Source organism: Mirounga angustirostris, unplaced genomic scaffold (genome assembly GCF_029215605.1).
Source record: "Mirounga angustirostris isolate CCGP_5_RB_7025 unplaced genomic scaffold, mMirAng1.0.hap1 SCAF_4, whole genome shotgun sequence".
Taxonomy (NCBI): domain Eukaryota; kingdom Metazoa; phylum Chordata; class Mammalia; order Carnivora; family Phocidae; genus Mirounga; species Mirounga angustirostris.
The window spans coordinates 99,593,629-99,607,469 of record NW_026991712.1 but is presented as its reverse complement, the minus strand read 5'-3'; the positions used below and the strand labels follow the sequence as shown (position 1 = coordinate 99,607,469).

The 13,841-nt window shown below is 36.3% G+C and overlaps 1 protein-coding gene across 5 annotated transcripts in view; it reads left to right on the top strand.

Moving 5' to 3' along the window:
* The window catches only part of GPSM2 (G protein signaling modulator 2), a 60,904-nt gene that overhangs the window by 28,868 nt on the left and 18,195 nt on the right, over positions 1–13,841 (top strand). For 4 of the 5 annotated variants that reach the window (XM_064588719.1, XM_064588718.1, XM_045897064.3 and 1 more), the window contains 3 exons: positions 7,166–7,236; positions 10,653–10,829; positions 13,402–13,561. In XM_064588719.1, the coding sequence (XP_064444789.1) occupies positions 7,166–7,236; positions 10,653–10,829; positions 13,402–13,561 (408 nt within the window). The remainder of the gene's footprint in view (positions 1–7,165; positions 7,237–10,652; positions 10,830–13,401; positions 13,562–13,841) is intronic. The other variant, XM_064588720.1, reaches the window with a different exon arrangement.

Sequence of the window (13,841 nt, the reverse complement as noted above, 5' to 3'; positions counted from 1 at the left end):
AGCAGGGGGAGTGGCAGGCAGAGGGAGAAGCAGGCTCCCCACTGAGCAGGGAGCCCGATGTGGGACTCGATCCCAAGACTTTGGGATCGTGACCTGAGCCAAAGGCAGAACACCTAACCGACTGAGCCACCCAGGCGTCCCTAGATTGATTGATTGATTATTTATTTATCTATTTATTTATTTATGAATGAATGATGGAGCAAGCATGAGCCAGGGGGAGAGGCAGAGAAGCAGACTCCCTGCTGAGCAGGGAGCCTGACACAGGGCCCGATCCAGGAACCCTGTGATCGTGACCTGAGCTGAAGGCAGACACTTAACTGAGCTACCCAGGTGCCCCTAGATCAGTGCTTCTCATAGAACTTTCTGTGAAGATGGAAGTATTGTATACCTAGTCTGTCTGGTACAATAGCCTCTGGCCATATGTGGCCATATGAGCACTTGCAATGTGGCTAGTGCAAAAGAGGAAATGAATTCTTAATATTAATTGTAATTAATTGAAAATTTAAAAGCCATATGTGACTAGTGGCTACTATATCAAACAGCACAACTCTAGATGATTTCATTCAGTTGACTGGCTTTTATATCTTCTGTATACTGATGATTTTCAAATTGATATTTCCAGTCATAATTTTTCTTATGTTTAAGATTCACATATATAACACTTCCATTTGAATGTCTAATTGGCATCTAAAACTTAACATGTCCAAAACAGAGCTCTTGTTTTTTCTTCCCACACATGTTCTTCCTCCAGTCTGCCCCGTCTCAGGAAATGGTACCACCATTCATCCAGGTATTCAGGCCAAATACCTATGGGTCATCCTTGTTCCCTTTCTTCCACTCACTTCCTACATCCAACCTATCAGAAACCCTACCTTCAAAATATATGCCTAATCTCTCTTACAGTGTACTCTGCAACAATCCTAGTACAAGCTACCAACATTTCCCAGTAGGGTACTAGCTTATCAACTATTTCTCTTGCTTCCATTCTTGATCCCTCACACTGACTTTTTCACACAGCAGCCAGAGTGCTCTTTTAAAATGTAAATCATATCATGTCCCATTCATCAGTTCAAAACCCTCCAGTGACTTCCCATCACACCTAGAAACCAAATCCTCAGTTGTCACCATGGTTAAAGGCCTTATGTAATCTTGACCTACTTCTTCAACATCACTTCCTACCACTCCCCATTTGCTCATTATAGCTGCATGAAGACAGGTATTTTTTGGCCTCTTTTGTTCATTGATGTATTTCCAGTGCGAGGAAAAGTCTGCTGGCTAAAGGAACTGCAAGGAAACATCTGTTTCTCGTGCTGGCTCAGGGTAGAGAAAAGGAGTGTTCCTTAAGAATCTGAATTCATAAGCCAGCCTACATACTGGTTTGGAATTTGATTTATTCTACCTGCACAGTGAAAGAAACCCCAATCCACTGAAGTACTTTTGGGTTAGAAATGCTCCTAGAGACTTAGCAGAAGACCAGGTATTTTCTGGAGGAAAGCATCTTTGATCCAGGTCTATAAAGGTTCACAACAACAAAATTACCAAACACATAAAGAAACAAGCCAACATGAGTAAGACAATAAACAAAAAGCAAAATTAGATCACCAAGATCTTTTCAGATGTTGGAATTATCAGATACAGAATACAAAATAACTATGGTTGAATATTTATAGAAGTAACAAAATTAAAGGAATAACAAAAACAATCAGGCAGATTTGAAGAAAATAATAGCTTACATTATTAGTGCTTACTATTCCAGGCACTGATTTAAGTGCTTTTCCTGTTTTAACTCATTTAATCTTAACATCTCTAGGAGGTAAATTTCTGTTATCCCTAATTTACAGATGGGGACATGGAGACAGGAGAGGTTAAGTAGATTTCCCAAGGGTTATCTATGTAGGTAGAAAAGATGGGAGTTAAACCTAGGCAGTCTGGCTTCAGAGTCTATGTCTTATCTGAGATTTATGTCTTAATGTGATTTTAACATGCCTCTCATTAACTGATAGCTAAATATCAATCAGGAGTCAGATATCAGTAATAGAGGCTTTAACAAGCACCGTTAATGGGTTTGACCTATTCATGAGTTGTAAAATCAGTTTCAGAGGTTGCAACTATCATTACATGCGCACGTGTGCGCACGCACACACACACACCCACAAATGGGTTATCATACATGATAGATAAGAGTAAGTACTGTTGTGTGAAGATTTGTTACACATTTGTGTAAGTGCAGTCAGGGTTGTAATGCAAATGTATCTCTTAATATGTGTCACTGTTAAAAAGTGAAAAACATTGGGGGCGCCTGGGTGGCTCAGTAGGTTAAGTGTCTGCCTTCCGCTCAGGTCATGATCCCAGGGTCCTGAGATTGAGTCCCGTGTCCCGGCTCCCTGCTCAGCAGGAAGCCTGCTTGTCGCTCTCCCTCTGCCGGCTGCTCCCCCTGCTTGTGCTCTCTCTCTGTCAAAAAAAATAAAATCTTAAAAAAAAAAAAGTGAAAAACATTGATTTAATAGACATATAGAATACTGCACCTAGCAACTAAACAGTTCAAATTCTTTTAAAGCATTCATTAAGCACTTGAAAAATTTGACCACATGCTATAAGCCAATAAAGCTAATCTCAACTAATTTGAAAGAATCTGTATCACATAAATTTCATGCTCTGAGCATAATGCAGTTAAACTAGAAATTAACAAGAAGATAATATATAAAACATATTCATTTGAAAACTTTCAAACACATTTCTAAGTAAGTTATGGGCTGAGAAGAAATGGTAAATAAAAGTAGAAAATAGTTTAGGACTTAATTCCACACTGTGGGATAGGACTTACACTGGGTATTAGAACAAAATTTACATTATAATTAAGAAGGGAAAAGGCTGGGGGTGCCTGGGTGGCTCAGTTGTTAAGCATCTGCCTTCGGCTCAGGTCATGATCCCAGGGTCCTGGGATCGAGTCCCGCATCGGGCTCCCTGCTCCGCGGGAAGCCTGCTTCTCCCTCTCCCACTCCCCCTGCTTGTGTTCCCTCTCTCGCTGTATCTCTCTCTGTCAAATAAATAAAATCTTTAAAAAAAAAAAAAAAAAAGGAAAAGGCTGAAAAGTGAGTTGAATATCCAGCTTTTAAAACGTAAAAACAAAAAATAAAAGTAGAAGGCAAAAAATAGTAACAGAAGTTAATGAAATTAAAACAAAGATTCAATAGAATTTTGATACAAATTTGGTTCTTTAAAAAAAGACTAACAAATCTACAGCAAAAATTTTTTTAAGTGAAAGAAGGGGACATAATACAGGTGCAGTAGAGAATAAAAAGATAACAGATTATCCTGAATAATTTATGACAAAATATTTGAAAACCTAAGAGAAATGGATAATTTTTAGAAATACAAATTACTAAAATTGAATCTAGAAAAAAATCTAATGGTAGGATGCAATGTGAATAGCATCCCTAATGCCTAAAACCATAAAGAAATTTGATCAGTAATTTAAAATCTTCCCACTGAGAAAATACTCGGCCGAGGTGATTTTACAAATGAGACATTCAAGAAAATTGATTCCAACCTTCCACAAAATTTTGTAGATAACTGGAAAAGTAGGAACACTTTATCTTTCTGAGAACAGTGTAATCTGGATATACATATTAGACAATAATATAAGAAAGAAATTACAAGTCTTTACTCATAAATTTAGAGGCAGAAATTCTAAATAAAATATTCACAAACCAAATCCAGCAATGAATTTAAGTAAACAGTAAATCAAATGGATTGAACATTAGAAAATCAACTAATTTGTAATCCACCAGTGACCATAGTAAAGGAGAAAATAGCCTAGATATCCAAATATATCAGTAACTCTATTAAATATAAATGTTTCATTTAAAGGACAGGCATATCAGACTGGAAAAATAATAAAATCCAACTAAATTGCAAGAGGAATATCTAAAATGTAAGGATATAGTAAGCCTGAAAGTAAAAGGATAGAAAAAGATACACCATGGTAAAACAAATCAAAAGAAAGCTGGTATAGCTATGTTAATATTTGTACTTGAAGGCATAAGATCTTGTTAGAAATAAAGAAGGTCACTTCACGATGGTTAACAATTCAGTTCACCTGGAAGCTAAAAGCCTTAAACTTGTGTGTTGCCTAGTAAGCCTAATAATAATAACAAAGCTTCAGTGCGTACATGAAGCCAAACTGACCAAACTAAAAGAAATGGGAAAATCCAGAATCATAATGGGAAATTTTAGTGCACTTCTCTCAGGAATTGCTTACATCAGGAAACTAAGTATTATAAAGGATGTCCGTTCTCTCCAAACTGATACAAATTGAGTGCACTGCCAAACAAATAATGACAGTTCTTTATGTAATTTGATGAGATTGTTCATGAATGTATATGAAAGAAAAATGATCCGAGAACTCAAAGCCAAAACATTCCCGATGAAAAACAAGAACTAAGTGCTTTCTCTACAGACATAAAGATTATAAAACTACAGTAATTATGACAGTGTGCTATTGGCATAGAGACAAACAGACTGGTGGAATGGAATATAGAGACTGTCCTTCTATTCCTTGCATATATGGGAACTAATATTCACATAAATACCTTGATGGACTACAGATTGAAATATGGGAGATGGATTTAAAACAATAATAATTATGGCTAACACTTGCTGAATGCTTACTGTTTACCAGGCAGTGTACTGACCCCTTTATAGGTAATGATGCATTTACCATCACACAATGCTATGAGGTAGGTATTGCTGTTCTTTACAGATGAAAACTGAGTCACAGAGTGGTAATTGCCTAAGGTCATTCCACAAGTGAGTGCCTGGTCTGGCTTTAGAGTCCTACATGCTCAATTGGTATGCTGTAAGACCTCTGAAAATAAATGATATGAGAGAGGAAGGCCTTCTCAAGACAAAAACAAAACCATTAAGGAAAAGCTTGACATTTAAATTAAGAACTTCATTAAAAGAAATCATGAAGAGATAAAACACAGAGGACATTGCCACACATGTGATTAAAAAAGGATTTGTATCCTCAGTGTATAAGAATGCCTATAAATTAAAAATAAGACAGATAACCCAAATAAACAGTGGGCAAAATGATGAACAGAAGAAACACAAATAGCCCATAAATATATGAAAAGATACTTAACTCATTTAATCAGGGAAATCCACAGTGAGGTAATACTGGAAACCTATTAGAAGGCTGAAAATTAAAAGGTCTGAGAATACCAGTATTGAAATGTGGGTAATGGAAACTCTTACTCAGTGTTGACAGTGATAGAATTATGTCCATTCTCAAGAACAATCTGGCAACATTCTGGGAAAGTTGAGGATGTACTAAGCATATGACCAGCAGTTCCACTCCCAGTTACATACTGCTGATACCCAAACTGGAAGAAACTCTTGCTGATGCCACTAAGATATTTTTCCAAGAATCTCTGTAGTAGTACTTGCTTATATGACTAAAAAAAAGAAATGGAAGCAACCTATAAATCTGTCCCCAGTAGAACAGATAAAAGAATTTCCTAGTCCTAAAATGGCAATGAAAAACTACACATAGCACCTTGGCTGAATCTCACAAACGTAAGGTTGCTCAAAGGAATCAAGTTAGATATATATATAGTATGAGAGCATTTATTATATCATAAGCTATATTGCTTAGAGATCTATTCATATGTAATGAAAAGAAAAATTACAAGGAGGCTGCAAGTTATAGGGAGAGTCACACAGGAGGAGTTAATGTGTTGATAATGATTTATTTCTTAAGCTGGGTATTCGGTATCATATATTCCTTATGTCTTTAAAATATTGCTTAATCTTTAAAAGATTGAGTGGGTATGAAAATTCTCTATTTTATTATTTATTTTTTTAAGATTTTATTTATTTATTTGACAGACACAGCGAGAGAGGAAACACAAGCAGGGGGAGTGGGGGAGGGAGAAGCAGGCCTCCCACGGAGCAGGGAGCCCGATGCGGGGCTCAATCCCAGGACTCCGGGATCACGAACCTAGCCCAAGGCAGACGCCTAACGACTGAGCCACCCAGGTGCCCTGAAAATTCTCTATTTTAATGATTATTAAAAAGAAATTTGAGAACCTTTTTATCTAACTTTATCATCTAATGTGATCTTAAAATGGAAATGAGTAACTTAGAAAAGAGTAACAATAGGGGCATCTGGCTGGCTCGGTCAGTAGAGCATGCAACTCTCAATCTCAGGGTCATGAGTTCAAGCCTGACGTTGGGCGTGGAGCCCACTTAAAAAAAAAAAAAAGATAGCATAAGAATGTTATTTTGATTCTTAGCTCAAAATTGAAGGCCTAAAGCCTTTTCTTTAGGTTTTTACTTACTTAAACTGCCCTACGGTTTTTTGTCCTACTATAATCATTTTAGTGGTTTATTTTTATTTTTTTCCAGTTTTATTGAGAAATGTTTGATATACATGACTTAAGTTTAAGGTGTACAAGCATGATGACTTGATTTACATACGTAGTGAAATGATCACAGTAGGTTCAGCTAACATCCATCTTCTCATACAGATAGAAAAGAAAGAAAAAATGAAAAAAAATTTTCTTCTTGCGTTGAACACTCTTAGGATAAACCCTCTTAGCAACTTTCCTAAGTATCATAGAGCAATGTTAACTATAGTCATCATGTTGTACATTATATCCCTAGTACTTATTTACCTTATAACTGGAAGTTTGTACCTTTTGATCACGTTCCACTCCCCTAATCCCCTCTGCTTCTGGTAAACCACAAATTTGATCTCTTTTTCCTAGTTTGGGTTTTCTTTTTTTTTTTTTAAGATTCCACTATAAGTGAGATCATACAGGATTTGTCCTTCTCATTTTTTTTTAAGAGTCTATGTGGATAATATAAAACCAGTTATTATAAAACGCCTTTTCTAAATTAAGGGGTAATGTCAGTAACCAAAGTTAGTTTCCAACCAAAATGTAACTTCCTTACATCAAAGCATTTTAGAGGGAGTGGATATTCTATTTTTATGTAGTTGGTATGGAAAATTATTATTCTTAAAAGAATATGTGTTTGTACATGTTCCCTGCTTCCATACGGGCTTGTGTAACAGACTTTAAAATTGAATAACCTAGTGATGCTGAATTTGTAGTCTTAAGAGCTCCCCAGTTTATTTGAATTAATTTTTTTTTCAAAGGTGCACGCCCCAAGTTCGGACGCCGACACAGTATGGAAAACATGGAACTTATGAAGTTAACACCAGAAAAGGTTGGCGGCTTTTTTGTTTTAAATTTCTTGAACTGTTATAATCAAATATGAAATAACTTTTAACTTAAATGAATAGTTTAAATAAACCTTGTCTTGTATAGGTATCACTTTAAAATTTTCCTTTAAAAAGAATCAGAAAAAAGTACAGTCCAAAAAGAATGTGTATAGTATGTTGCCATCTGTATAAGAAAAGCATTATGCATATATATCCTTTGTAGATGCATAAAACCTTTCTGGAAAAATATGTAAGAAACTTGCTAACAACTGCTTCTGGGAAAAGTACTGGGTGTCTGAGTTAGGAGAGATATTTACTTTATATAAAGTTTGAACTGTTTGAATATTTTAACATGTACATGTATTTCATGTATTTTTTTTTTAAGTTTTTTTTTTTTTAAGATTTTATTTATTTGAGAGAGAGAATGAGAGAGAGCACGAGAGGGAAGAGGGTCAGAGGGAGCAGCAGACCCCCTGCTGAGCAGGGAGCCCGATGTGGGACTCAATCCCGGGACTCCAGGATCATGACCTGAGCCGAAGGCAGTCGCTTAACCAACTGAGCCACCCAGGCGCCCTGTATTTTTTTTTTAATTAAAAGATCAGAAAGCTTTTTTTTTCCAACTAAATAACGGCAATGTGATTGGCAAGGTTGATATTTATGATCAAGCTAGTTTTTCTGGCTACATTTCTTAAAAGCATTTTCTTAACTAACAACTAACTTTTTATTCAAGATCTTGTCTAGGCTTTTTTTTTTTTTTAAGTAACAGAAGGGACTTCATAATTAGAAAAAGGTTATTTTTGTCTTTATTATTTTTATTAAGTTTTTTGTTTTAATTCCAGTATAGTTGACATACAGTGTTATGAGTTTCAGGTGTACAATATAGTGATTCAATACTTCTATACATTACTCAGTGCTTATCACGCTAAGTGTACTCTTTAATCCCCATCACCTATTTTATCCATCCCCGCCATCCTGGAAAAAGGTTTTTGAAGAATCTAGGCTGCTTTCTTACACCTTCATTTAACTTAATTTTACATTGTTAAAGTAGGCTGCTGTTCTTTTATGGTATATTTTATAAAATGCTTCTTATAAAATAGATTCATTATAATAACTTTAGAGAATTTCAACAAGAAAATTAAAATTATCAGTAATCCCACCTCCCAGTGGTAACTACAGTTATTAATATTTTGGTATTTATTCATCTTGCATTTTCATATGAATACTATCATATTTACAGATATGTTATAATGCATAGTTAATATATTACTTCTATGTCATTAAACATTTTTCTGCCCTATTATAACAAGCATATGATTTTTTTTTTTTTTTAAGATTTTATTTATTTATTTGAGACAGAGAGAATGAGAGACAGAGAGCATGAGAGGGAGGAGGGTCAGAGGGAGAAGCAGACTCCCTGCCGAGCAGGGAGCCCGATGCGGAACTCGATCCCGGGACTCCAGGATCATGACCTGAGCCGAAGGCAGTCGCCCAACCAACTGAGCCACCCAGGCGCCCCCAAGCATATGATTTTTTTAATATTGACTTTTTTTGTGGGAATAGTTTTCATAAGACTAACATCTAACTGATTTGAACTTATATCCAATATTCTTTTATTCCAATTAGAGTTGTTCAAAAACTCTGAAGGACTTCATGAATTCCCCCAAATAGCTACCTCTTACCTTGTCAGTTCTCAAAGCTGTCCAACCTGCAAATTATTTTTTTAAAAAACAACTTTAAAGTCAATTTAGGCCTCTTATTCTTGTAGGAACGTACTAATAAGTAGCAAAATTAATTTGCTACCTGTGCCTAGGTCTGTAGTGGTACTAACCGTAGATTCCATTAAGAAGCTAACCAGATTCAGCCCTGTAATTTTCCAAGAGCCAAATAATGACAGGTTTTATCTTTAAAGTATGTTTGGAATTAGTTGTTTTCTTTTCCTCATCATAAAGTTGCATTAGAGTTCATTATTTCATTAGTCTCAACAAAGTAAAGAAGCATATATAAAGATAAAAGGGAGATGTCTGTATCAGAGGTGCTTCTCGGGAACGAGTACAACTGCAGGGAGCTCTTGAGACCCTGAATGTCAGAAAAATGCCTTTTTGCTACTCTCACATTTTTTTTTTTAAGATTTTATTTATTTTTATTTGAGAGAGAGAGAATGAGAGAGAGGGAGTACATGAGAGGGGGGAGGGTCAGAGGGAGAAGCAGACTCCCCACTGAGCAGGGAGCCTGATGCGGGACTCGATCCCGGGACTCCAGGATCATGACCTGAGCCGAAGGCAGTCGCTTAACCAACTGAGCCACCCAGGCGCCCCTTGCTACTCTCACATTTGATTGGTAGTTCTGCTTAGTATGGAATTATTGGTTGGAAATCATTTTCCTTCATAATTTTGAGGACATTATTCCAGTCTGTATTCTTCAGTGTTTTTGTTGGGAAGTCCAAGTAAGTAAATAGGAAACATTTAAAATTTTTCACATTTCGAAACACTTGGGATTTAGGTGGGTTTTATGTTCTAACATCTGGGGCCATCTAGTTTTTCTCAAATCAGTAGACCCTGAAGTCCACCCTAGCAATAGTTTCCCCTTATCACCTGTATGAGAAAAGGAATGGGGGTGGGGTGGGGGGGTGAGGCTTCATTGGGTGCAGATAGCTGGCTTGGTTCACTCACTGGCTGCCTGTCTCACTCAGGTATGGTAGCCTCAAGGCAGGACTTACTCTGATTTGTGCCTCATGATGTAACTATGAAAATATGTTTTATCAAATTATCAGTTATTACATAACATAGACCTTTGGACTTACTTGCAAACACTTAAGACTGAAATGTTAAAGCTGCAAATGTCACATAGGTACTATACATACTGTAGGTTTTCCTTTCCACTCAGTAAATATTTGTTATATTGAGTCTGCTATTTAGAGGTTAAGTATATTTAAACCAGGTCTAGGTCTATATAAATTGTGATTAGATGTTTTGCCTATTGAGAATTTAGTAGTTAGTGAAAACAAAAAATATCACCAAAAAATTACTGCTATGTAAATTTTAGATGTTAATTTCTACAGTTAAAAAGTCTACATACACCCAAAATTTCCAGTTGTAACAGATTAACTCACATCCAGAATAAAACTTGCTCTTTCCCTGACCATTCAAATTTTATTTTTATGGGATTTTGGCAAACTCTGCTTACTGTTAAGTTCTTAAAAGCCACCATTTTAATGTTTTGGTAATGAGAAGTCCACAGTATACATTTGGTACAAGCTGTTGAAAATAGTGAGATACACTGGCAAAAAGGAATTTACCAAAGATCTAGCTGCCCCCCCACACACACACTAATGAGTGGCAATGGCAGGTTAATATTATAGAAAACCAGAGATAGCTTTGTTTTTTTCATGTCCTGCTTTCCATTTATGTTCATAATTTTGTAGGTACAGAACTGGAACAGTGAAATTCTTGCTAAACAAAAGCCTCTTATTGCCAAACCTTCTGCGAAGCTGCTCTTTGTCAACAGATTGAAGGGGAAAAAATGCAAAACTAATTCCTCCACTAAAGTTCTCCAAGATGCCAGTAATTCCATTGATCACCGAATTCCAAATTCTCAGAGAGTACGTATAAAAATAAGATTTTGAGTGCTGTGCTTTGAGTTACCTACATTTTAGTATTCTTGTATTGAAACAATATTTGGAAACAGACATTTAATACAAAATGCCATTTTTATTCAAAGAAGTCTTCCATATTTCCCTATCATTTCTGTCTTCTTCAAAGCTAGAAACTGTAATTTCTCCATTCATGAATATGTTGCTTCACTGCTTTGGACAGTAATTGTTTGTCCCTATTTGCAAATAAACTACCTTTTATTTTACTGCAGTGTCTCCCAATAAAACTGTCCTTCTTTCAGCTTAGAAGTTAAAATAAATTAAATTTAGATGTTCAAGGATTTTAAAATACTAATTTAAAATAGTATCTACTAGGAGCGCCTGGGTGGCTCAGTTGTTAAGCGTCTGCCTTCCGCTCAGGTCATGATCCCAGGGCCCTGGGATCGAGCCCCACATCAGGCTCCTTGCTCCGTGGGAAGCCTGCTTCTCCCTCTCCCACTCCCCCTGCTTGTGTTCCCTCTCTCGCTGTGTCTCTGTCAAATAAATAAGATCTTTTAAAAAATTAAATAAAATAGTATCTACTAGCATTAACTTCTATTTATTTATAGTGAAATAATAATAGAGTCAAAAACTATTTTGATGAAAAATGACCACAGGAATCAGGTTATTAAATATAACTTAAAATATTTATAAATAAAATATCAGGAGTATCTCTAATCTAGCTCTAAGCTATACTCTGATAAAAGAATCAAAATAAATTACAAAGATGATTTTTCTAATTATCAAGTCCATTTTTCAATTAGAAATTTTGAAAAAAAATTGTGTTAGTCTTTTTTTTTTTTATGGACTTCTCTTGGTTCTCTTATCAGCATTCCATCTATGACTGTACCCTGGTAGTGTCCTTTGTCTTGACTTTTATCACTAGTTTCTTACCTATGTATGACTAACAAAAGGAAGCATTATGGGATATACAAAAATGGCTCAGGAATATTTTTATAGATCTAGAGCAGATCTCAAAGGCATACCTTTGTTCAAGGTTTGAGGTCTTAACTAAGCCCACTTAGCCCAACTGAAAATGTCCATACTTCCGGAGCCTCCCTGTGTTTTGATGTTCAGAATTTTGAATTTGAGCCTTTTTTGCCCCAAGGAAAGTCTTGTGATTAGTGCATCTGACCACAGTTTATGTACATACTTAATCCCAGTCCTCAAACTGAACATGTTAAAAACTGTACTCTCTCAACACCTCCTGTTTTCCTTATGTATGCCATGTTCTCCATCCCCCAAGTTAGGAACCCAGGTGTCATTCTAGACTCCCTCGCCTTCACTAACCACATCCAGTCAATCCTTACATCCCTCAGATCTGCCTCACCCCCTCCTTCTGAAAATAAACCTCTGCTACTATGTCTTAGTTCTTAGTGCACTACTGCAGCTCTTACCCAGATGTTTGGAATAGGCGCCTGAACGGATCACTTTCCCTGCATTAACCTCTGCAACCATTCAGAGGGGCCAGTTCTGTTTCTGTACAAAACTGTTTAAAATTATTACCAATGCTCTTACTTTTCATGTGGGATAACTTGTTAGTATGTCATACAGAGGCCCTTGTTTCAGTGGCTTCTTCCTCTTCACCGCCCCTACCCCCTATAGTTCATTATCCCCTGAGTACTACAGGCCTTTGGAATTGCATATTAATCAGTATGAAGCATATCTACCCTGCAAATGCTAATTCATTCTTCAGGAGCCAACTCAAATATCAGTTTCCCCTGTGTCCCTTAAGAATTAGTTCTGCCCTTCTCCTGAGGCCTATAACACTTTATATAAATGTACCTCTACTATAATATTTACATCATTATGAAAAACAAAATATTTTTTATTAAACACTGCAACTGTCATTTTAAGCTTTGAAGCTTTCCAAGTAAAATAGGACCAGTTCCCCTCTGCCCCAAATACTCATTTATTTGAAGTTTATATATTTTTTCAAGATCTCCAAATCTTTAATAAAGGACCTTGGAAATTATTCTTTGTTTACAGTTCTTAGTTTACTTTTAAATTCTGTTGTAGAATCTTAGAACTGAACTTTGAGCCTGGGATCACTAATATTTACGTAATTCATTCAGTATCTGAAGCAGTTCCCCAGAATATGAAGTACCTTTTTTTTTTTTTAAAGATATTTATTTGAGAGAGAGAGAGCATGAGCAGGATGGAGGGGCAGAGGGAGAAGCAGACTCTCCACTGAGCAGGGAGCCCGATGTGGGACTCGATCCCAGGACCCTGGGATCATGACCTGAGCCAAAGGCAGATGCTTAGCTTAGACTGAGCCACCCAGGTGCCCTGAGGTACATTTCTTTAGCCCTGGAAATACAAGGATTAATAACTATACATAACTAGAATAAAATATAATTAGAAATGCTTTTTGTTAATTGGATTGAAATAACTTTATTACCAAGGTTGCCATCTTGAATTCTTTATAATGAAAGTGTCAATTTTTATTTTTAATCTTCATCCTTTACCTTTTGCATATGTAGGATATTGTTCCATTGATCTGATGATAATGCTGGAATATTTATATCTTCTCTCATTTCAGAAAGTCAGTACAGATACTATTGGAGATGAAGGGTTCTTTGACCTGGTAAGCCGATTTCAGAGCAATCGGATGGATGATCAGAGGTGCTGCTTACAAGAACAGAGCTGTGGGCCAGCTTCAACTGCAGCTTCTTCCACTCCCCCTAGAGTGATGCTAAAAAGTGAGTGATCTGTGCTTCTACCCCCCTTTTAATAGTTCCTTGTGATAGCTTGTGATATTCTTTCTGAGAGTTTAGTTCTCATCAGAGCAAGTACAGTAAATGAGCCTGAACCCAGGTTTATTGGAAATGCTGGTATTTCTTCAGTTCAAAACAAAGTTTTGTTTCAGTTTCCCTAGGTTTATCTGTATTTTAGTCCACCGCACTTTCTACTAACTACAGCATACTGTGTCTCCCTAGATTCTTTGGGACTGGGAAAAAAAATCTAACTTTAAAAGTAAAA